The sequence below is a fragment of the Lutra lutra genome, chromosome 5, assembly GCF_902655055.1.
Source record: "Lutra lutra chromosome 5, mLutLut1.2, whole genome shotgun sequence".
NCBI classification, from domain to species: domain Eukaryota; kingdom Metazoa; phylum Chordata; class Mammalia; order Carnivora; family Mustelidae; genus Lutra; species Lutra lutra.
Genome location: NC_062282.1, coordinates 120475812 through 120501056, shown reverse-complemented (window position 1 = coordinate 120501056; position 25245 = coordinate 120475812). Strand labels below are relative to the sequence as shown.

General features: G+C 34.3%; 1 protein-coding gene across 5 annotated transcripts in view; it reads left to right on the top strand.

The window, feature by feature from the left end:
• SKIC3 (SKI3 subunit of superkiller complex) overlaps positions 1-25245 on the top strand; it is a 90699-nt gene that overhangs the window by 35237 nt on the left and 30217 nt on the right. For all 5 annotated transcript variants that reach the window (XR_007127429.1, XM_047729876.1, XM_047729875.1 and 2 more), the window contains 17 exons: positions 1121-1223; positions 3304-3480; positions 3568-3712; positions 3881-3959; positions 4044-4105; positions 4218-4274; positions 5871-5939; positions 7993-8067; positions 8701-8842; positions 11930-12023; positions 14634-14711; positions 17803-17927; positions 18755-18878; positions 19665-19886; positions 20922-20994; positions 22689-22742; positions 22932-23043. Coding sequence is in view for 4 of the 5 variants with exons in the window: in XM_047729876.1 (XP_047585832.1) it covers positions 1121-1223; positions 3304-3480; positions 3568-3712; positions 3881-3959; positions 4044-4105; positions 4218-4274; positions 5871-5939; positions 7993-8067; positions 8701-8842; positions 11930-12023; positions 14634-14711; positions 17803-17927; positions 18755-18878; positions 19665-19886; positions 20922-20994; positions 22689-22742; positions 22932-23043 (1791 nt within the window). In the remaining variant the exon portion in view is untranslated. The remainder of the gene's footprint in view (positions 1-1120; positions 1224-3303; positions 3481-3567; positions 3713-3880; positions 3960-4043; positions 4106-4217; positions 4275-5870; positions 5940-7992; positions 8068-8700; positions 8843-11929; positions 12024-14633; positions 14712-17802; positions 17928-18754; positions 18879-19664; positions 19887-20921; positions 20995-22688; positions 22743-22931; positions 23044-25245) is intronic.

Genomic DNA, 25245 nt, shown 5'->3' with positions numbered 1-25245 from the left:
GTTAAAATCCTTGAGTAAACGTCTTCCAGAATGTATTTTGTAACCTGAAAAGGATTTCTTTTGTCAACAGCAAGGTGTCTTTTTTCATGGACCTCTTATAGTACGACTTGTTATATAGATTTGAATATAGAAAAATCAAATCTTATTTCATAACAGTAAATAAATAGTAATATGATAAACATTTAACTTGTAGATCAAATAGTATGATAGCTATTTGGTGGATCTCTAAAACAAGAGTTTCCCTGCTCTTATATTTTAATAATTAATTTACTATATCTTCAGAATATTTCAATACATTTTAATTACTTTTTAACTTATAGGAGATTTTTTTTCATTTTTTGAACTTCAGGGACAACTTATATTGTTTTGTTATTATCTAAATTAATTTCAGTTTGTCCATATATATCTACTCCTTCTGAACAAATGATTTTTGGTAATATAAAGTAAAATGCCACCATCCATATATAATCTAAATTTTATATGATTATATCTAACCATTTTTAAAAACCTGGAGCCCATTACGTGTCCTTTACTCCATTTCTTTTTTTTTTTTAAATGAAACAATTATGGTTTAAGTCAGAAATAGTGTATGTTGAAAGTAATACATGACTTAGATCTTGAAAACTTCTTTTTAAATTTTGAAAAACTTTCCTCAAGTGAAATTAATTTATTAATTATTAAATCTTTACTGGGCACTTGAGGAGATTGCTGTTTCATTTAAATTTTACAGTGTAGTTTGCTGTCCAGTTTTGAATATAAAAAGATCAAATCTTGTTTCATAATAATTAATAAATAGTAAGACAAAGGAGAGAAGCATTCAGTAGCATTTTCAAAGCTGAGGTTTTGAGTTAAGTAACTTGCCCAAAGCCAAGGAAATTCTTTTCCATAGATTTTTATCACTTTTAGTACACGTTTACTCCAACAGAGCCTTCCCATTTGAATTCCATACTAAATGTATGCAAGACCAATCTTAAAGATAATTTTTATACAATACTACTGAGTTTTGTTTTTGGAAAGTGGCTTTAATATCACACCACTATGTTTTTTTTTTTTTTTTTCAACTTTATTTTGAGTGTTTCTTGTATGTGTTTTAATAACTAAAAACTTAACCTGGTTTTAGGTTTGGGCGAATGCCATCTCATGATGGCAAAAGCAGCTCTCGTCGATTATCTTGATGGGAAAGCTGTAGACTACATCGAAAAAGCACTGGAATATTTTACTTGGTTAGTATTATTCTTATTATTCATTGTATTTATTTTCTAGAATTATAATAAAGCCAAAGTTAGAAAATTTTTCTGTGTTTATTCTGTTAGGTAAAGCAATCATTATTCAGAATATCAAACACAAAGAATAAGGGACTAGCCAATGAATTTTGTACCATACATATTGTATTAATTTTGCATTGGGGAACAGATAGAATTTCTTGCTCTTAGTAGCAGCTGACATGCTAGATGCTAGGAAAGGGTGGGGAGCAGTCTGTCAGGGAAGTGGCAGCTTGGATACAACGTATCAGTGTTATATTTGATAGTAAGGGCCTGTTTTAGGTATATTGGTAGGGTTGCATTGAGGGGAAATGAGCAATCTCATTTTTCCTGAAGAGAATCTGTGTAGGAAAAAAAGTGATGTCTAATATTAAGGGAATCAGAAAAATCCGAGTAAATCTGGTATTTTATAGAACTATAAAGTCATTAGCTAAATAGAAGTGTTGTGTTAGATGATCTTTAAAAGTCTGTTACACATACATTTGAATTATTCTTTTCTTAGACATCTTTCTCGTGCTCCCCTTCCTTTCTTTTCCTACTTGCCTTCTCTTGTGGTTCCTGTTGATTTGGTTGCTCCAGAATTGATTTTGAGTATGAACCAAGTATGAAAAGAAAACCTTAGCCTTTTCTCTTCCACAGATTTTTATTGCTGCTTTTCAAGTCTCACATAATAGAGATCTTTCCAAAGAGGACAGGATATTGTGAAGAGGGCATGCTTCCTTTGAACTACTATTTAAGAGTAAATGTGAACCTTTCAGTGATGATATTTGAAATACAAATACTGCCTTTCTGACAATGGGAAATTGTGTTCTGGGTAGCCTATAGCATTCATGGCCAATTAAATGGAGGTCTATGAAACTTTTTAAGTGATAATCCCCAAATTTATGTTTACTTCTAGACTTAAAAGTTCATATTACCATAATTCTTATGTAAGCGTGATAGAAGTTATTTCACTTTACAGGTATTTTATTTTTTTATTGAGCTTTAAAGAAAATAAGAATTTAGGCTGTTGAAATTACCTCTGTTTCTCTTTCCACTCTATTTTCTTCTTTCATACTGTCAATTTTATTTTTTATTTTTAGGTATTTTTTATTTTACTTTATTTTACCTCTTTTCTTCACAACAAGTGTACTATTTAATTCTCCTCCCCTATTTCCCCATTCCCCTACCTACCACCCCTCTGGTAACCATCAGTTTGTTTTCTTTAGTTAAGAGTCTGTTTCTTGGTCTGTCCCTCTTTTTTTTTTTTTTTCCCTTTGCTCGTTTGTTTTGTTTCTTGTATCTCACATATGAGTAAAATCATATGGTATTTGCTTTTCTCTGACTGACTTATTTCACTTAGCATTATGCTCTCTATCATGCTGTCAATTTTAGAAATTATGCTAAGGTATTTGGGCAGAGGAACTACAAATGGTGTTGTCCTTCCTCCTGATCCTCACAGTGGGCTTTCAGCAATGACTGCCATAATTAATCTTATTTCTCAGGAAGATATTGGAAAATGATTTTTGGCTGGACTTTTTTAGTAGAAAAGGCTATGAGAAATGTTCCATCTGCTTGTCCATCTGCCAGTAACATAGCTGTTTGATAGCTGATTATTGAGATTTGGCTTAAGTGAAATTGTCGTGTTTTATTTCTAAGATCTTGAGAAGAGAAAACTGAAGAGAAATGGATTTTTCCATTTCCATCCATTAGAATGAGATTTTTCGCATTCTAAAAAGAAGTGACCTTTATCACCATAATTAATATTTTTACTAACTCTTTTAAGCTTGTGCATTCAGTCTTATTTGCTTCAGTAAATATGGGTCTTCACATGTTTGCAAAATGTCTGGCATTTAAAAATGATCAATTCTTCCCCTTCCCTCCCTTCCTTTCTTCTTCCTAATAGGGAGGTGATAAAATGTGATCCATTTAGAAAGAATTTAGTAAAGCATTCACTGCACCAAACCAAGGAAGTAGTTGAAAATTAAGATTATAATGAGAGAGATAAATTTCCCATTGTTTGGAAAAAATTTATAAGAATCACACTGTTTGTTTTCTTTAGGGCTCTGCACCATCAAGCTGATGTCTCTTGCCTTTGGAAGCTAGTTGGGGATGCTTGTACCAGTCTGTATGCTGTCTCACCATCTAAAGTGAATGTTACTGTTTTAGGAGTCCTTTTAGGTCAGAAAGAAGGCAAACAAGTATTAAAGAAGAATGAGCTCCTCCATCTTGGAGGAAGGTATTATAAAGATTGCTAGTTAATGACATTCACTTTGAATTAGGACATTTTTAACAAAATGTAACATTTATTTTTGTATTTCCTTAGGTGTTATGGTCGTGCGTTAAAACTGATGTCTACATCTAATACGTGGTGTGACCTTGGAATTAATTATTATCGCCAAGCACAACATCTAGCAGAAACAGGCAGCAGTACAAATGATCCTAAAGAATTGTTGGAGAAATCTTTACATGTATGGTTTTGAGAAATTTTTTACAAGCTTTTTAAAAAAACAAAGTGCTTTTCTGATAGATGTTTTTGATAAAGTAGATACTATTGTGTTTTCATGTAAAACCACATTTATCTTGATATAAATGCTGATGTTCCAAGATATAAAAATTAATCCAGTTTTACTTTTCAGTGTCTGAAAAAGGCAGTGAGACTTGACAGTAAAAATCACTTATACTGGAATGCTCTTGGAGTGGTTTCATGTCACAATGGTAAGAACTGAGTAACATTTCAATATTTTTAGAAGATGGTTTTAGGTAATAAAGTTCAGTTTCATCAAATTCTGTATTTTTCAGGTATTAGAAATTACGCCCTTGCTCAACACTGTTTCATCAAGTCTATCCAGTCGGAACAAATTGTGGGTGTTCTTTGTGTCTATCAATGATAAAGAACTTAAGAATTTAGTGTTAATAATTTTCTGAGACTGCCATGTAGGCAGGAACCTAATTGTGTATATATATGTTTTTTAGAATGCTGTTGCATGGACCAACTTGGGAGTGTTATACCTTGCAAATGAAAACATTGAGGTAAGTGTATTTTCTGTTTTGTCACATTAAAAGTAAAAACGTTCTTTATTTATGACCTCTTTGTAATCACTCATCTTCTTGTGGGGAATTACTTTGAATATTATTGTCTATTCAGTATGCTCTCCTGTATGCTAGATAATTGATGACATTTAGTTTATTATAGATATGAATAGTGAACGATAAGATTTATTTTCCTTTCCACACAACTGAAGAAATTCTGGTTTTATGATTATGTTGCGTTTTCATTTAAAGATTAGAACAGTTCTGTTGTGAAATATTTGGGTGTTTTTCTTTTTATCCATACACATGTAAGAAGAGCTTGGTATAGGATCTGTTAGGGGTGGGGAGAGGAAGTCCTGGGATGATTAGTACTGTCTTGCAGCTTAAGTTTAACCTCCGCTTGGGTGATTTTGATTGGGCCTGTAGTGTATATTAATTCCTTTAGATGCCACAATGTAATTTGTCATGCCTGAACAGTTATATATTAGAGAATGCAAAATACAGTAATTGGAAACGTGTCTATAGGTCATGTTTAAAAGTTTCCATAAATCTAGGACTCCTGGGTGGCTCAGTGCGTTAAGCCTCTGCCTTTGGCTCAGGTCATGATCTCAGGGTCCTGGGATCGAGCCCTGCATTGGGCTCTCTGCTCGGCGGGGAGCCTGCTTCCCCCTCTTTCTCTTCCTGCCTCTCTGCGTCGAATAAATAAATAAAATCTTTAAAAAAGAAAGTTTCCATAAATCTGTAGATAATAGCACATCTGCACCATTTTTTGTTTCGGCTGTTATATTGAATATCATCCTTTTAAAATAGCTTCAGTAATATTTTCAGGGATAAATTAAATCACTCCTAGATTGCTTCAAAAACTGTAAACAGAATGAAGGAGAATATTAATTTGGATCTTAAAATGTGAAAATATTTTTTAAAAATTTAAACAAAGCTAAATCTTAGTTAATAAGCTATGAATGTAGTTTCATGATAGCACAACTCAGTTGCTGTCTGTGAGCTACCTTTTTCATAAGAAAAATAAGACTGTTTGCCATCATGTACATATTACTGAGTAGAGTATCAGGCAGCATGTAACAATAAGTATTTGGAGCAGAAAAATAAGCACGTAACTTAATGAGTCCAACTGAGGTATCTTTAAAGTTTCCTGACTGCTTGGCACAGGTTTATGTTGCTCATTCTTTTTTCGCCCAGTAGCAGATACGTGTCATTGTTTGTTAGTTTTTATCCTACCAGTTAAGCTTCAGGAGGGGGTAGTAGGTACTTCTGTCAAACTGTGGCTGGCAAATGGATGGGTGATTGGTTAGAGGTTCTACAGACTATGAGGTGCACCCCTGTATTGCCCTTTCAGTGGGGACCGGAACCCCTAAGCTGGTAGAGAGTTCTGTTGTACCTAGAGGTTTTTAAGACTAGGTAGTTAAAACATGGTTTTAAACATTGCTAGTTTTGTTTAAACAATGAAATCTTAGATTTATAAGTGTTTTATGTTGACAAGTGTGACTTATCTTATTCTCTTATGCTTTTTAAACACAAGCAGTTTAATACTAAGTTAATAAAATGACATGTTATTTTTTTTTTTACTTTTTTTCCTAGCAAGCTCATGAAGCTTTCAAAATGGCTCAATCTCTTGATCCATCTTATTTAATGTGCTGGATTGGACAAGTAAGATATATATGTTTATTAATAATCCAGGATATAAACAACCTATTAATGTAAAGTGGTATAAGTAACTATTAATTCAAATAACAATGATAATAATGATAACAGGTAACATTTGAGGACTTCCTTTGTGCTAGTCACTGTGCTAGTCTCTTTGTATATGTTATTTCAGTTAATCTTCCATCAGTGCTTTGAGATGGTGGTTGTTATTAAACTTTTCACGGATGGGGAAATTAAAGTTTAGAGATCCTAAGTATTGTGCCTAGGGTCATACAACTTGTATGATTAAGCTTTGGTCTGGGGTGGGAGAGGCTTTGAGCTAAAAAAAAAAACAAAAAACAAAAAACAAAAAACCCAGAACTCTGTTATTTAAATGCACATTTACCAAAAACATTAACATTGACAAAGATCATTCTGATTATGTTTTCCCATTTTCTGTAAAACCTTCATATTTGATTTGATGGTGGTTTATGAGTATTGTTCTTCTGTTCACACTCTAGATTTGTGTATTGCCAAATAGGAATCAGGATACTTGGTTACAAATGCGAGTCCATCGTTGACCCGATTGTTTTATCTGAACATATCAATGCTAGATTTCATTTTTCTACCTTGAAAAAGAAGGGGCTTGGCTGATGGCCCCCAGGGTCTTACCTAGTTGAGAAGTTGTAATGAATTAGTAAGTGGTTGATTGTTTTGGTTCAGAGAATAGCAGGAGCATCACCCATCTCAGGAAATTAATAATCAGAATTTAGATATGTTTTATTCTACTTTTGATTTTTGGGTCAAATTCTAGTTAATTGGTGAAGCAAGTAGAGTTAGAAAGGTAACTCTATGAACTTTGGTTCTATGAACTGTGGTAGCATCTGGGAGCAATGGCATTACTACTAATCTCTGTGTAAGTTACTGGATTCAGGGGGCCCAAGAGTTTGCATTTCTAACTGTTCCCAGGTGCTGGTGCTGGTCCAGGTACTTGACTTTGAGTAGTACTGCTCTGGGTCAGGAGATTTTGGATGCTAATCAGAGCCATCTAAGTAATTTTTTTAAATTTTTCAATTCTTTTTATTTTTATTTATTTATTTATTTATTTTTAAAGATTTTATTTATTCATTTGTCAGAGAGAGAGAGAGAGAGTGAGCACAGGCAGACAGAGTGGCAGGCAGAGGCAGAGGGAGAAGCAGGCTCCCCACAGAACAAGGAGCCCGATGTGGGACTCGATCCCAGGACGCTGGGATCATGACCTGAGCCGAAGGCAGCGGCTTAACCAACTGAGCCACCCAGGCGTCCCTCAATTCTTTTTATTTTTAAAAATAATTTATTTCAGACATTAACTGGTAGGTTTAATTAAATGGTAACAGTAAAAGTGAGACTTAATATTATTTCTTAAATAATATTAGTGATATATGATTTTTTTAATAAAAGATGAGTTTGAAAGTAATTTTAACTTACCTCATAGTCTATAAATTTAAAGATACAGGTATGTTATTTAAAATTCTGAGGCACTTCAAAAAATAAATATGCTGAGACTCTAATGAACGGATCAAGGGTAAAAGGGAAGGGAGAAGGTAGTGCAACTTCATCAGCGTTCTGAGGAATTTCATGTGGATTATTCCACTACTACCTGATTGCAGATGGAATTCTGAAAGCATTTTCCAGTTTAAGGGCCAATTTAACAAGTCATTCTGGGAGGCACCTGGGTGGCATCTGCCTTCGGCTAAGGTCGTGATCACAGGGTCTTAGGATGGAGCCCCATATCGGAGTCCCTGCTTGGTGGGAAGCCTGTTTCTCCCTCTCCCACTCCCCCTGCTTGTATTCCCTCTCTTGCTGTCTTTTTCTGTCAAATAAGTAAAATCTTAAAAAAAACAAAAACAAAAAAATAAGTCATTCTGGTCCTTTGAGCCATGGGAACAAATTAAAAAAGAAATTAGCTCTGCTTTTTTTTTTTTTTAATTAGCTCTGCTTTTAAGCATAGCTAGTATACCTTTGATTCTTCCAAATAGTTTCACTTATGTTATTATTCCTTTTAGACACATTAAGAACCTCTTTTTTCCTTTTATAGGCTCTTATTGCAGAGACAGTTGGAAGTTATGACACTATGGATCTTTTCAGGCACACTACAGAACTCAGTATGCATGTAAGAATTTGACCATTCTTAAGGATTCGTTAATGAATTAAGTATTATGCTTGTTGAGAAAATGAATACAGAGTGGTATCAGATGTTAATAATGGCAATTGTCTCTACTCTTTATTCTGTCTTAGAAACAGATATGCTGTCTTTAAAGAACTTCTCATTTTTGTCTGCTGTTATCTTTCAAAAGTTGATGAAGAAATGACATAGATTTTAATAGATAAAGTAGTCATTCAGAATTGAAACTGAGACTCTAGGAAAAAACCAGCGTGAGATAAGGACTAGACTTGGTTGACATTTCTTGATTATTTATGAAAGTGTTTTAGAACCCTTTAGATTGGTAATTATTAGTTTCATCTGTAAGAGCAGTGCTGAGAGGAAGGAAATCAATCCCATTGGGTGACACTGTTTTCTGCACTTTATTTAAATCCCATTTGATTCTTCTACTTAGGGTTGGAGCAAGTAATTTAAATATGCTCTTAGTTTTACTGAATCATAGTGAGTCTTCATTTAGAGGCACTTAGGGGTGAACTTAAGACTAAGATGTGATATTTACTGTGTTGAAGGCTACTGTTTTATAATTTTTATTGGTATATTTATTATCCTATGTTTACTTATTAACTTTGTCTCTTTTTATAGACTGAGGGAGCAATAGGTTATGCGTACTGGGTCTGTACGACACTGCAAGACAAAAGCAACAGAGATACAGAGCTGTACCGGTACAACATTGTTCAGATGAATGCTATTCCAGCAGCACAAGTTGTTTTGAGTAAATACATAGGTAAGGTGTTCAGTATTTGAATAACCATTGAAACAATTCAGTTTTTTAAATTAGTTAATTCTAAATTAAATATTAGTGTTCCTTAAGACATGAATTTGCCCTTTTTTTCTCCCAGTGGCCAAGCAGTCTCCTTTTCAAATTATAGAAATGACTTCTGAAGAGTGATGAAAATTGCTGTTACCTAATGCTTCCAATAAAACTGATTCCACGTTGTAGTGGAAAGCATTTTGGAACCTAATGGGCCTGAGTTGCTGATGTTCTCTCTCTGCCATTTATTTCTCTGCAGTCTTAGGCCGAGTATTTTATTACTTCTCTTAACTTCTATTAGCTTCGTAAAGTAGAAATGATAATTGCTAGGTGGTAGACGTGAACATTAAATGTCATAATCTGCTTTAAATTCCAAAACTAGTGGTTTTGTTTTGTTTTGTTTTCCAAAACTAGTGTGTTTAACCTCCTACTTTAACACCTGATTTTTCTTCAAGATACTGGAAAAACACATTTAGGTTTAGGAAAAGGACAGAATGGTGGTTTCATTAACCTTCTGTTGTAATAATTTTCTTTCTTCCTTAATAAACCTACTAGTTTTATTACCAGTTTAATCTTGCCATTTGCAGCAACATGAATGGAGCTTCAGTGTATAATACTAAATAAAATAAGTCAAATAGAGACAGAGTCAAATAAGTCAAAAGAGAAAGACTAAAATACCATGTGATTATACTCAGGTGTGGTATTTAAGAAACAGAACAAATGAACAAAGTTAAAAAGCAAGAGAGTGGGCACCTGGGTGGCTCAGTTGGTTAAGCGACTGCCTTCAGCTCAGGTCATGATCCTGGAGTCCTGGGATCGAGTCCCGAATTGGGCTCCCAGGTCCATGGGGAGTCTGCTTCTCCCTCTGACCTTCTCCCCTCTCATTCTCTCTCTCATTCTCTCTCTCAAATAAAAAAAAAAATCTTAAAAAAAAAAAAAAGGGAGATGACAAACCAAGATCTATAGAGAACAAACTGGTGGTTACTAGAGGGGAGGTGTAAAGAGGGGATGGATGAGATAAGGAGATTAAGGAGTGCACTTGTGATGGTGGCTGGAGGGTGGAAAAGTACCAGTACGTTTTAATCGCTACTCTGCCTCTTAGTAGCTATGATGAAACCTTGGGCATATTGTACAATTGAATTTTAGTTTTCTCATCCATAATCCAAGAATGAAAGTTTCTGTTACTTAGAGTTTAAATGGGATGATTTATACAAAATGTTTTGCAGAGTACTTGGCATAGCCTAGATGCTCAAGAAATGTTAGTTTCACTAGTCTTTTATTTATCCCTTGACAAATAAAGAAGTGAGAAGTTTAAGCAGGCACAGGGACACTTCCATATTATGAAGAATCAGATAAACTGAAAAGCAGAGGAGAAAATTTCTCATCATAGGTATGGAGAGGATTCTAATACTCTTCCTGCATTGAGCCTGGGATACTTGAGCAGAAGGCAGTTAGTTGACAAACAAATCCCAGCACTTCAGAGCACTACTTGTTAGGCACTATGCCAAAATGAATGACTAAAGAATATCTAGAACCTTTATGAGAGTGTATAGATCAGAAATTTTACTGTGAAGTTTCCGTTAGAATGGGTAACGTGTAAAGGATTTATACAGAGACGTAAATCTTAGCTTTCTACAAAATTCAGATACCTAGAACAATGAACACAGAATTCCTGACAGTTATGAAGATCCCAGTTTTTTTTATCCTATAGTGGTACCATATCACTATATGTGATATTAATATGTCATATTTAAATTCAACTCTATGTGACTTTGCCATAAATGAATGAATGAACAAATGAATAAGAAAGAGAGGAAGGAAGGAAGGAAGGAAGGAAGAGAAAAGGGTGGGGGGAGCAGAGAGAATGCAGGCAGTCTCTTTGTCTTGCTGACGGTTTTCCTCAGAGTGTGCTTGGAAGGCATGAATCTCTTCTTAGTTTGACTCAGTTTTGGTGTTCCTCTCTTTTGTGACTTCAGGAGTTTTCAAGAATAACTTTGACTGTGATTTTTCACTTTGTGCTTTTTTTTTTTTTTTAAGATTTTATTTATTTATTTCACAGAGAGAGATCACAAGTAGGCAGAGAGGCAGGCAGAGAGAGAGATAGAGGAGGAAGCAGGTTCTCCGCTGAGCAGAGAGCCTGATGCGGGACTCCATCCCAGGATCCTGAGATCATGACCTGAGCCGAAGGCAGAGACTTAACCCACTGAGCCACCCAGGTGCCCCACTTTGTGCTTTAACTTTAGAGTCTACCCACATAAATTGTGATTGCACTGCACATTGTTAAACAATTTGGGGCGCCTGGGTGGCTCAGAGGGTTAAGCCTCTGCCTTCAGCTCAGGTCATGATCTCAGGGTCCTGGGATCGAGTCCCGCATCGGGCTCTCTGCTCAGTGGGGAGCCTGCTTCCCCCTCTCTCTCTGCCTGCCTCTCTGCCTGCTTGTGATCTCTCTCTCTCTCTCTCTCTGTCAAATAAATAAATAAAATCTTAAAAAAAAACCAACAAAAACAAAACAAACAAACAATTTAAGGGATTTGAAGGCTTATTTCCCAATACTATTTTTAAGTAAATCAGATGTGTTTCTCTGTATGCTAGCACATACATGATGTTTTCTGACATTAGAATTTCAAAATACTGCGTTGAAAGTGTCCAAGTCATCCTGGGTTTCTAGTGAACAGTACTGAGTTCATTTTTTTTAACACATAGAAACTGGAACAGAACCATCAAGAAAATTGCAGGAAAGCTTCGTTAGCCAAAGAACTGAAGTTCCTTATAAATCTTATGACTAGTGTTAACATGAACTACAATTTCAAATTATTACACTTTGGGGATAACAATGTTTAGACTTTCAGGTGCAACTAGAAGTTGTAAATAAGTATAAAATACTCAATCATTTAGAAGTTATAAAATGATTACTAGTATTTTATAGTGAAGATAAATATCAGATTATTCTTAAGAATGCTAGTGATTTTAGGAGGTAATCTAGCATGTAAGATATTGAAAATTAACATTTTATGACAACCACCATGCACATGTAAAGAAAAGATTTTTTTGGATTTTCAGAAAGAATTCAGAATTATGCTCCAGCTTTCACAATGTTGGGTTACTTAAATGAACATCTACAACTGAAAAAGGAAGCCACAGAGGCATACCAGAGGTAAACTCTACATTAATTAAAAGCGGTCCTTATTTATTAGTTGGCTTTTTTTAAATTTAGTCTCAGTTCATGAAGAAGGTACTAAACAAAAGCTCTGATTCCTTTCCTGATCTCTTATTATCTATTATTATATCTTTGAATGTAAGATGGAAAGATGCAATTTTAAATTTTCAGCTATATTTGGGTTTCTGTGGCTCAATCCAAGAGAGAGACAGAGAAGGGGGAAAAAAACAAAAAACAAACTAAAAAACCTCTCAGATTTTGTTTTAGAAAAATCTTTCACTTTAGACTTTGTTTAGCTTTATTAAAAAACACGTAGGTTCATTCAGAGAAGAAATGAGAAAATTAGGATATATTTGTTTGAATTTAAGATCTGTATTTTATTCATTCAGTAGCTTTTGAACTGCTTTGTGCCAAGCATTGTCCTTGGCACTGGCAACTTAGCAATGAAATAAAACAGACACAGGCTCCATTCTCATGGAGCCCCCGTTCTGATGATGGGGAGACATGTGATGAGCTTATCAACATCTGTGATGGTACAATTGCTAAGAAAGAAAATCAAAATGGGGTAAAGGGCCAGGGAACATGAAGGCAGGTAGTGAGTTTGAGAAAGGTTTAAGAGTTAGAGGTTTCCTAAGGAGGCAGGTGACGATTGGCGTGAATGAAGTGAGGCTCTAAGCCATTTGGTTAAGAGGCGAGAGCATCCAGGCAGAAGGAACAGCAAGAGCAAGTGGTCTGACACAGGAGTGGACGTGGCACATCGAAGAAATGAGGACAGTATGCTCAATAAAATGACCAACCAGGAGCATAGGAAATGAAGTCAACTTGAAGGTTTATTCTCTGCAAATGAATAGATTGGTAAATAAGAAAATTACTCTTAATATTGTGAGCACTAAGTGAAAAGTTAAAAGTCCTGATTGCACATATCATTGCCCTAAATCTGAAAAATACATAGAAGAAGGCTTGTCAGATAAAAAATAATTGAGGTGCCCGAAATGCTTTGCCACGTCCTTTTATGGATTTCTTGGTAGTTCAAAGGAGCCATCACTAGATGGTACTGGAGGCTGTCTGATCAAGGGGGTATTTTTCCAGGTGTATGTGGAGATTTATAAAAAGCCACAAGTCTGTTTCTTTCAATGTTACAATAAGCCTATCTGTAAATAAACTGTAGAAATATGGTAGAACGCAACAGTGAGCAGGATTTTTAAACAAAGAAACTAGACAGCTTTACAGCATTTGCTATTTTTTTCTACGTACTATAATCACAAACACCGTGAATCTAACACTAGTTATACCTTTAACTTAAAATAGCAGCTCCACAGGCAAGTGGATAGGCACCCCTCCTCCTTGACTGATACTGCTGTTGTTTTTCACTTTAAACAACTATTTGGAGCTCAAAACCACAAAGTAGGTATAAATCTAACCATTACAGTTTTTAATATACTATATAATACTGTCTTTTAGACTGCTTTGGCAAATATTTGCTTTTCATTTAACATCATGCATATTAAAAAATTTCCTTGGGTATTTATTCCTAGATAATCCGTTTTAAACAGAAAAGAAAAGTGGGGTACCTAGGTGGCTCAGTTGGTTAAGCGACTACCTTTGGCTCGGGTTGTGATCCCAGGGTCCTGGGATCCAGCCCCACATCAGGCTCCTTGCTCAGCAGGAAGCCTGCTTCTCCCTCTCCCTCTCCCTGCTACTCCACCTGCTTGTGCTCTCTCTCTCTCTCTCTCTGTCAAATAAATAAATAAAAATTATTTTTAAAAAACAGAAAAGTAAAAACAAAAATCTTACTAAATATCCAACTCCTGTTAGTTGTTAAGACATTTTTCTGATTGTCCCAAAGCGACTGAACACAAGAAGATAAAAATAAGGTCTTTAGGGGTGCCTGGATAGCTCAGTGGGTTATAGCCTCTGCCGTCAGCTCGGAACATGATCCCAATGTCCTGGGATTGAGCCTCACATAGGGCTCTCTGCTTAGCAGGGAGCCTGCTTCCTCCTCTCTCTTTCTCTGCCTGCCTCTCTGCCTACTTGTGATCTCTGTCTGTCAAATAAATAAAATCTTTTAAAAAAATAATAAGGCCTTTAGGGACTCCTTATGATTGTTTTCTTTCTTAACTAAGTAAGGCTTAAATATTTTTCTGTATGTAACAGTTAAGTGCACATGAAAGCACTCAAATTTCCTGGCTTCCTAATTCAAACTACTGATATAAATACTTTTAAAATTGTTTGCTGTATTCTTGAAATAATGTCAAAACTTAAAATCGTGACACCATTGTTTCCCATATTTAGGTCAAGTTTTTTGGAATATTTAAAACTCAAGTATGATAATGATTTCACTTAGTAAGACATCACCTTATTAAAGTAATTTTCCTGACAGTCTAAAATCTAAATATTAAGTGCTTTTGTTGTAGCAATTTGTTGTGTACAAGTTGTTATGACAGCATTAAAGAGTTAGAATGAAATGAAGAAAACAAAAATCTATAGGATTGTCCATTGTCTTCAGGGTTTTTTCCCAAAGAAAAAGTTACAAAATCTCTGTTAGGGAGGAAGAGGAAAAGAATGCTATTATACATATATAACTTAAAAAACCTTGTCCTTTTTAAGGGCAATGTTATTGTTACAGACTGCGGAAGACCAAGATACTTACAATGTTACAGTAAGAAATTATGGGAGATTGTTATGGTAAGTACATTTTTTCCCATTAATTCTGTGACTTTATTAGATTTTTCTGTCGAAAGCTATGGGACTAGTGAGGCGGTGATGAATTTCCAGAGTAGTGGGACATTTATAGATGAGTGGGCTGAAAATCTCCCAAGGATACATAATTCCCTCAATACTGGGCTTTGCTAATAGTTTCCTGTTCCTACATCGATATCTAAGGCCACTGTGCTTTAGTGAGAAGCAGATTTAGAACTTATGGTTGTGGACTGTACAAGAGAACATTTCAAAGAGAGGCACGTGCTGTCTGTTATAATAGAACCCTAGTTAATTGGAAGAGGAATTGGATTTATTCTGATTCGTTTGCTGCTTATACTTACCTGGGGAATGGCCATTGAGGGTCTAGAAACTGTTTAGAAATAATATAAAAAAATTTTTGTGTATGAGCATTTTGGGATGGAGAGAGAGCCATTTAGCTTTCTTCAGGTTTTCCAAGACTTTTTACTTCAAAAAGAGTTTAAAAAAGAAAGAACGAAAGAAAGAAAGAAAAAAGATTAAAACCCAGTTGTTTTAGAAGTTAGAATTAAAAACTCAAGTATGACCAATGATTTCACTTAGTAAGAGATCACCTTATTAAAGTAATTTTCCTGACAGTCTAAAATACTAAGTGCTTTCCTGACAGTCTAAATATTAAGTACTTTTGTTGTAGCAATTTGTTGTGAACAAGTTGTTATGACAGCATTAAAAAATTAGAATGAAATGAAGAAAACAAAAATCTATAGGATTTTCCATTATCTTCAGGGTCCAGAGAATAGAAGTATTATGTGGGGAAGGTTTTTGGTTCAACTTAGGGAAGTGTTCCTCAAGCTGAGAACTGACCCCAAATGGAATGGTCTGGTTGGAAATACATTGTTAAAATTGTAGTTTGATATTTTGGGATTAGTGCCTACATCTTTTAAAGAGGTACATAGTAGAGATCTGAGGTAGCCAGTTATTTTCTTTTATAACCATGTAACAAAATCATATTCATAGACAGGAAAATATTACTGTTCCGACTGCTATTCTCTCCTGTATTTTTAAACTGTTGTGGTTAGGAGTTGATAATTTTGTCATTTCTAAGGTTTTGTTGTAGCGGAAGATAGGTTGTAAGAAATTATATGGAACAAGTATCATGTTTGTTTTTAGTTTGGGTTTCATATAATGTAAATATTTTATTTTTATTTATTTATTTATTTTTTAGGAAGGGGGTAAGGCAGAGGCAGAGGGAGAAAAAGAGAGTCTTAAGCAGGCTCTATGCTCGGCACAGAGCCTGACATAGGGCTCGATCTCACAACCCTGAGATCATGACCTGAGCCAAAATCAAGATTTGGACGCTTCACCAACTGAGCCACCCAGATGCCCCACCATATAATGTAAATATTTTAGAAAAAAATCTGTATCTTCTACTGAGAGTAGATCATGTCTTTTAAAATTTGTTTTTATTATGAAATATATTAAGCATGCAAAATGCAGTAAGTAGTATACAGCATAATTTACTGATAGTCACTGCTCAAATATAACAGATCTTAAAATTGCCCATTGTCTTCAGGGTTTTTTCCCAAAGGAAAAGTTACAAATAAAATTGAAGCCCCTTGTGCTTTTCCTAGTTCTAGTCTATTCTCTACAAAAGTAATCACATGTTTGAAGATAGTGTTTATTTTTAAAAAAGCTTCTAATACATGTATGTATCCTTGTACAATCTGAGGTAGCCCTCTTTCCTTCACCAAAATATTTATCAAAATTTGAGGTTTTTTGACTTTAAAAACCTTAAATTTTTTTATTTTTAAAATATTTCACCTTTATGAGACTAATTTTAGAATCAAAGGCTGCCTGTATTTTTAGATCCCACACCCCCCCAAGATTAAAAGGATTTTCTAAAAAGAGTTCTAATAACACGATAAAATAGAAACAGCTTCTGATTATAGTGATGGATATGAAAAATAAGAATCTCAAGGGCACAGTGCATCCTGTAGGTGATGGCAAATAAATAAGCAAAGCAATTATTTTTTTGTTATTAAAAAGGATTATAGTTTAGGGGCGCCTGGGTGGTTCTTTTGGGAGAGCATCTGACTCTTGATTCAGCTCAGGTCACTATCTCCGAGTCTTGAGGTTGAACGCTGTGGAGGGCTCCCCACTGAGTGTGGAGCTTGGTCAAGATTCTCTCTCTTGGTCTCTCTCTTTCTCCCTGCTCTCCACTGCGCCCCCCCCCCCCCCCCCGCAACCCATGCTGCTCATGTGCCATGCACTCTCTCCAAAAAATAAAATGAAATAAACTTTGAAAAGAAGTATTGTACTTTAGTATCATATGTAATAATTTTTACTTTTCTTCCTATTAAATACAGAAAAGATAATCTATAGTTTTGTCTGTGAAATTCAGTTTATCTTTATACTCTCAAAAAAAAAAAAAGGACGTGCAGGTTAACGGTTTATACAGAGGCTAGGTTTGATTTTAATTAAGTATTTTATGCTTGTTAAGCTTCTCAGAGATGCTAAAACCATACTTACAGGGTAGTATTCAACCAATATATTAAGCTTAAAGAGTATAAAAGTCAACTTGGGGGCGCCTGGGTGGCTCAGTGGGTTAGGCCTCTGCCTTGGGCTCAGGTCATGATCTCAGGGTCCTGGGATCGAGCCCCACATCGGGCTCTTTGCTCAGCGGGAAGCCTGCTTCCCCCTTTCTCTCTGCCTGCCTCTCTGCCTACTTGTGATCTCTCTCTCTCTCTCTCTGTAAAATAAATAAAGTCTTTAAAAAAAAAAAAGTCAACTTGAAATTATTTTTATGCCTTGGGATTTTAGTTCAAGTTTGTTAATAAGAAAGACACTTTGTAATTTAGCAGAACTAATCATTTTCACATGTAATTTAAAAGAAACAAAGCGTGGAATTAAATTGCTCCAGTACATCTTATTTGAAATAAATGATATGCCTTCTATTTTAACATGTGTTTTCTTTAGCTTTAGCACTGATAGACGAAGTATGTGAAGGTAAAAGGAGCTTGGTATAATAATCTCTCTGTATTCTTATGATACAAGCCAAAATTGTTTTTATATTAAAAATAAGTTGTGTTTTGCTTCTTAGTTCCATTGGTGAATATGATAAAGCTATCCAGGCTTTTAAGTCAACACCCCTTGAAGAGTTAGAAGACACCATAGGTTTTGCATTGGCTTTATTTATGAAAGGTCTATATAAAGAAAGCAGCAAAGGTGAGTGTGTTGCTTGAAGCTAAAGGACACATCTTACTTTTCCAGGGCTGAGTGGAATTTAATCGCAACAAGATTACATGCAGAAAGATGGAACATTAAAATAGGAGTAGGGGTTGCAATGTTTATTAAAATCCAACTAGGAGTCAGGAATGATATTAGGTACTTTTTATCTGTTCCCTCCTTTAGTACATTATTATGTGAATAGTCCTTAGAGCAGTGTTATGAGCTGAGTGTTATCTTAAATTATTTACACAAGGAAACTGAGGCCCAAGATCACTTAAAGTAGAGTTAGCATTTGAAAGGAGGTCTTTGCTTAAATGGAAATTTCTGATAAGTAAAGACCTTGACCATTATTGGTAATAGTGTGTTTTGTTTTCTCCATAAATGCTCATTGAGTACATTTTCATATATATATATATACATTTTCATATGTGTGTGTGTGTGTGTGTATGCGTGCTAGTACTTAACAGTACTCACTATTAAGTATCTAGCTTGGTGGAGTTACTGGTATGCATTTGGAAGTTTTCGTGGTATCTCAATGGCTGCAGGCCTTCACATCCCTTGAAGACTCCCCTATAGATTCTGAAGATAGAAGTTAGGAGATGCCTCATAATAATCCTAACGATATCCCCAGGATCACCTTGGACCAACTAAACCAAGTTAGATTATCTAAAAAATTTTTCCATCCACTTGAAAATAAGGAAATAATAAGATATATTTTTAGTTAGATCTTTAAAAAAATAGAATTAAGAAGGCAGAAATTTCACTGTTTGTCAATCAGGATTGTGTTTATTTTGTTTTGTTTTGTTTCCAACTCTGTATAATAGCCTATGAGAGGGCCTTGTCTGTTGTTGAATCAGAGCGGGACAAAGCCCATATCTTGACAGCTCTGGCAATAACGGAGTATAAACAAGGAAAAATGGACGTAGCCAAGACATTGCTATTTAAATGGTATGTATAGTTGACATCAGCACTTAACATGACCAGATTAAACATTGGATTAAAAATTGGAACAATGTAAAAGGAGGTTTTTAATGTTGTAGGAACTTTTTGGTGAATAAAAGGAATTGGACTGACCTGATTGTGACCTGACGGTCATAGGTGGAACTAGAGATCATGGCTTAATTCTTAGCTCTGGGTCCATCCAGTCCTTCAAAACCATCCTGTACTCTGTGTGTATTATTTATTTGTTTAAAAGAGTAATTGATCATCTGATCTAGTAGAATCTTAAAATTTTAATGAAGGGAGTTCTACTAGCTTATTTTTTGACCTCTTTGGTCCCTAAAGAGTTTTTTTTGTCTTTATTTTTCAAGTTAACCTGATAAATTTCATTTAAAATTAAAGCTTTAAAAATATATACCAGTATAACTTGTAACTATTTCTATGTTTTTGGAATAAATTAGTAAAATAATAACCTGTGATATCTGTGGTTATTTTTATGGGTATCTGGTCAGTTATTTTTCTAAAACCCAGGCCCCCAAAACACTATTTACATTTGTTTCTAAAGCTTAGATATAATGAACAGAAAAGAAAGGCCCTTGGAATTTTTAACTCCTTTAGACATTTAGGGAAATTGCCGTCCCCAGAAGCCAAGGAATCTGTTTTATATTTATCTTATAGCTGGGCTTAGTTTGGTAAATCCTTAAGTAAATTGCTTTTTTTAACTAAATGTTAAATATATTCGAATAGTTACAGACTACTGTACTATGGCTAATAGACAACTAAAAATATTTACAGCTCCATCTTAAAGGAACCAACCACAGAAAGCCTTCAAGCCCTGTGTGCTCTTGGATTGACAATGCAGGATGCTACACTTTCAAAAGCGGCACTTAATGAATTGCTGAAGCACATCAAACAGAAAGACAGTGATTATCCAAAGTGCCTTCTCATTTCAGCGATTTATGCACTGCAAGGCCGCAATGTGGCAGTGCAGAGACAAGCATCTAAAGCTGTTCACAGGTAAATTCTGTACTTGTGAACTTGGGGTAATTACACTTGATGGGCTAATCTTTGACATTTGGACCTTACTAAGAATATAAAATGAGTAAAGCATATATTTTTGTAAACCAGAGTGTAGTTTTCTGAAATTGCACTTAGGAGCAGGTAGCTGACTATACACATTATTTCATCTATAAAGTTTTTTTTTTTTTAAATCAGTTGATAAGATAAGAGAACAGAAATTTTGCACTTACCCATTAGGTTTGAATAAGTTTGCTCTTATTCAGTAAGTTAAGGCCTGAAACTTATTTTAATACAAAAGTCCTTCCTTATTCTCAAGTTAGTGATATGGTCCGTTTGTTATTTGATGCTGTCTACCTTGATGGTTTTAGGAATTTTTTGGCTACTCAAACATTCACTAATGTCTTCCAAATTTAGAAAATAGAAAGCACTTATTACTAGCAGTAATGGTTATTTGTTTTATTTCCAGCAGTAAAGTGTTCTTTTTTTTAAAGATTTATTTATTTTGGAGAGAGAGAGAGTGTGTGTGCATGAATGGTGTGGGAGGGGCAGCGGGAGAGAAATTTAAGCAGACTGTGCTGAGTGAGGAGCCCCAGGCTGGGCTTGATCACTAACCCTGAGGTCTATGAACTGAACCAAAACCAAAAGTGAGACACTTGACCAACTAAACCACTCAGGCACCCCAGCAGTAAAGTGTTCTAAATGAAATTTATTTTCCTTTCACAGTTTTCATCTCTGTGTTTTCCTTGAACACAATGTACTAAATTTCCTTAGCTTTTCTTAATTAGATTAGGCTTTGTAATTATGTTGCTGATTTTTCCTTCTTATTTTCATAAGAACTCTTGGTGTATCTAGAAGATACGTTTTCTGAAAATAAAAGCACTTTCATTCACACATAGACAATTAATACGAACTTGTTTTAGATGTCTACAAGATTTTGAACTTAGGTACTAAATAGAATTTTGGTTGCTTTTACTTTTCATGGTTTAAAGTAACTCCCTAATCTAAGCCTTTTGCTTTTGATGATCTCTATAGTAACCCAGCTGATCCAACTCTTTGGTCTCTGTTGTCCCGAGTAGTTGCTCAGTATACTAACCGAAGTGCAAAGGTAAGTAATGTTCTAAATTCTGGCAAAAAGATAAAGTAACTTGTGATGTAGTAAGTAATACAATTTTTAGAATATTAGCATTATCCTTCTGGGAAACAACTAATGCAACAAGGGAGTTCTGTTCTTTCACCAGATTTGCTATTAGTCATTTGATAAGTAGTACATCGAGTTTCTTTCCTGTACTATTGAACTGTTCTGGGCATTATGAAAGATACAGAGAAGTAGGTGGGCTTTTTTTTTTAATACATACAAATTATGTTAATGGCTATGTGATTAGGTTATGTTTATAATGTTGCCATTTAGGAAGAAATAACTGTTGGGTTTTTTGAATCCCAAAAGATAGTTTTATTTAAAAGCTCTTCAAAGATAAGAAAATAAGAACTAGGACATTGCTAATGTCTAACATCTAAAAAGGTGAATCGCAACATGAAGTCATTGATGTTCTATAAGAGGGATTATGTATTTTAGTTCATAGTAGCCAGATATTTTCGGGGGTCTATAAAGTATTTTGTTAATTTCTGTGGTTACTATGTCCTTTCAAGTTGCTTAATTAGTGGGTAAACATAATGGTAGTAGCTGATATGTTTTGAACACTTACTACATCTAATAATTCCACTGTCTGAAGTCTGTGCGGGTCTGATTTTATTTGTTATTCCTACCCGTTTTTGCACATAGTAGTTCAGAAAACCTAAAAGAACATCATTATTAGACACTAGACTGAAGTACTTACTATGTGCCAACCATTTTATATATATTTTGTCATTTAATTCCAACAACCGCATGAAGTAGCTGCAATTAATGTCCATTTTATAGAGAACACTTGAGACAGAGAATAAATAACTTGTGCTAAAACCAGTTAGTATTTGTGGTGTTGGATCATCCCAGATCTAACTCTTGAATCCTCCTTCTATTCTGCTGTGTTTTCTGTTTTCTTTTTAATCCGTCTTCTATTTGTTTTATATTGACATATTTTTAAAGGTTATTCTTAGCATTCTTTATATGCTAACTATGATGTGCAAGACATTTCTGATACAATTCCGATATAAAATTAGGAGAACAGTGTACTTCTGAATTAAAATGAAATCATTCTCATAATTCGCTTTATTTCGCTTTCACTTTCTTTCAGGTAAAATGTCTAACTGAATTTAAAAATTAAGGATTTCAGATTTACTACACGAAAATTATGATGTATATGTTTTTCTCATTTTCAGTTTTGAGTTGACTGTTATTGAAGCCGTCATTTGCTTCAAGGTGCTCTGGCTATTCATTTTAGTAGGCACTACAGAAGACTTTAAAATACCCTATTTCCGTGGAGTAAAACCATGTTAATCCTAAAATAAGTTCTGGGATTCTGATTCTCTTTCTCTTTCTTTCTTTCACTTTATTTTATATTGTTAGGAAATATGTACTTGTGTTTGGTATAAAACTGTGTAACTTTTGCACCATTAATGAGTATTTTAAAAGAGTAGAGTTAAAATGATCATAGTAGAAAAGATTTTTTTTAAAAAATACTAAATTTAAAAAAATACTAAACTTGTCTCTTAAAGCAGTAATCATTTGATATTTCAGGAGTTTGGAAGTTATGAATGTGATTAAACAGCTTTTCAAATAATTAAATGGAAAGATTTTTATCAGTATTAATTTTTATTTGTGAAAGTTTTTACATTTATCTAAATAATTTTTTTCTATTATAGGGAGGTGCTATAGCAGGAAATGTGGCTCATATTTTGGACTCAAATCATGGAAAGGTTAGTTTTCTCCAGTACAAAGGAAATGTTCTACTTATTAAATAATATTATTTATGAAACCGTAAAATAATTTTTCTTCCTAGGTTTAGGAAGTCACATCATACTTGATATAGTCCTATTTTTAGTCAATTTGAAAGTCATGGAGCTACAAAGATAATTGGTTAATACTCTTCTTTTTCCTTTTTGCAGAAGGCATTACTGTACACTGCAGTAAATCAATTAGCTATGGGAAGCAGTTCAGCAGAAACTGAAAAAAATATTGCACTAAAGACCATTCAGAAAGCAGCTTTTCTTTCTCCAGGTGAATATAATATAATCCATTTCATTAATTCAGTTTCTTCTGGTTTTGCATTTGTGACCTGTAGGTATAAAGTTTGCATTTCATGAAATAAGGGAATTTAAGAAAATATTCTAAGCTTTTGCATATTATTTGATTATCTTGCATTTGACTGCTAATAATTAAGAAATAACCAATTCTTGAAGCAGGCTAAAAGGAATATCTGCATAAAGATACTTTATTACTCTTTATTGAAACTCTGAATTGTGTATTTTCAAGAAGTAATTTTCTTTTTGTTTTCCATCATCTGGTTTAATGAGGTTTACCTTATAGCTACTAAATTATTTAATGAACATACTTAGTTATTTAGTTATTGTTATGGGTAGTTAGCTCCTTAAAGAGTGGAGATATGTCTTCTGAGGTAATTGTTAGAATGTCAAGGTGATGACCTCACCTGAGCTAGCTCTTCTTTGTGTCTTTGATCACAATGATCACTGAACAAGTACCTATGACCACATCAATATACTTCCATTATCATTCCTAGAGGACTGGAATACCTATGAGTGTGTATTTTTATATAATAGTATTTTTAATATGAGATACTGAATTAAATAATTTTTTTCTTGCAGAGCACTTCAAACATTTGTTAAGTCAGAAAACTTTTGCTTTTGGCTAGGAACTGTTAGGAAACAAATCATACAAAATCAGTCCAATGTTATCTTTACAATAAATTGGAAAGGCCCTAACTGCAAAATATTTAATAAATCAGAGATTATTTTATAAAACAAGTAAACAGACCAACATCTTGTGGTTTATTCTTTGTTTCATTTATGCAATAGAACAAAAAAAGACCCTAAACATTTGGATTTGTCTTTGTTACACATTGGATAAGTTTTTGATTTTTAGAGGTTATTTCAATAAAGTATTAGATAGAATTACTCTCAAGGATTTTTACCATGGATCTAGAATGATAAAAGATCTGTTAGCTTTTGATTGTGTGAGTGGTATAAACTTTAGAAAGGTGAGATTGCCCAGATCAGCTCTTCTATAATCTTCTTCTTTTCCCATATTATGGAGAAATATATACTCAAGGAATTAGAGTCATCATATAAGATGCTTAAAACAGGGATTGACTAATGAAGATGAGTTCCTATTTGAGACTTGTTTTTGGAGTCCAGTGAAAGTAAATTTAATTGTAGTTATGTGTAGTAGCTATTTACCTAATCCTCGTAGATCTTTGTCCTTGTAGAACTTGTAGAACTATATCAAAGTATAGTTTTGATAGATGGTATTCAAAGGAATCTTTTCAGAAATTTAAACAATCCCAAGAATTTAGAATTAAATTAGAAAAATCCATTTTCTGCTAGGTTAGTGCTTCTGTGATGTTAGAAGGTATTTTTAGCAAATTATATTTAAAAAATTTTAGGCTCATATTATATACATATATTTATATTATCACTTGGTTTCATAAGGAATTTGAGTTGCTGATTACTTACAGAAAAGCTAATGAAAGCAATGATTCTTCTGAATTGTGACAGGAGAAATTACAGCCAGCGAATACCCATTTCCTTCTTCCTGAAATTAAAACTATACCTTAAGATCCCTAAAAGGAGTTCTTCACTTAATCTTAGAAATAGTTAATATTCAGAAATTGAGTCCACTTCATTTGGAATTTTGGGTTTTAGGCCTGATGACACCTGAGCCATCATCTAGTTCACTTGCCTTGTTTTATAGAAAAATGAGTCCCAAAGAGAAGGCTGGCACACATTTAATTAGTTGCATTGTTAAAACTAAAATCTCAGATCTAGGACTTAGTCACTTGCGTTTCCTTATACAATAATCAGATCTCATTAATTCTAAGGAGTGGTCCCCATTTCCTTATTCTGGAGTTTGATTCTGTCTTTCATTATTTAAAATAAGGTAGTCATTGTTTTGGGTAGAAATTATTTTATAATATGGAGATACGCATTTAATTTTTTTTTAAGATTTTATTGATTTATTTGAACAGCGAGAGAGCGATCACAAGTAGGCATAGAGGCAGGCAGAGAGAGAGGAGGAAGCAGGCTCCCCGCGGAGCAGAGAGCCCAACGCGGGGCTCGATCCCAGGATCCTGAGATCATGACCTGAACCGAAGGCAGAGGCCTTAACCCACTGAGCCACCCAGACGCCCCTGCATTTAATTTTTTATAAAGATTTTTTATCTAAGATTTCTAATGACTCCTGTAC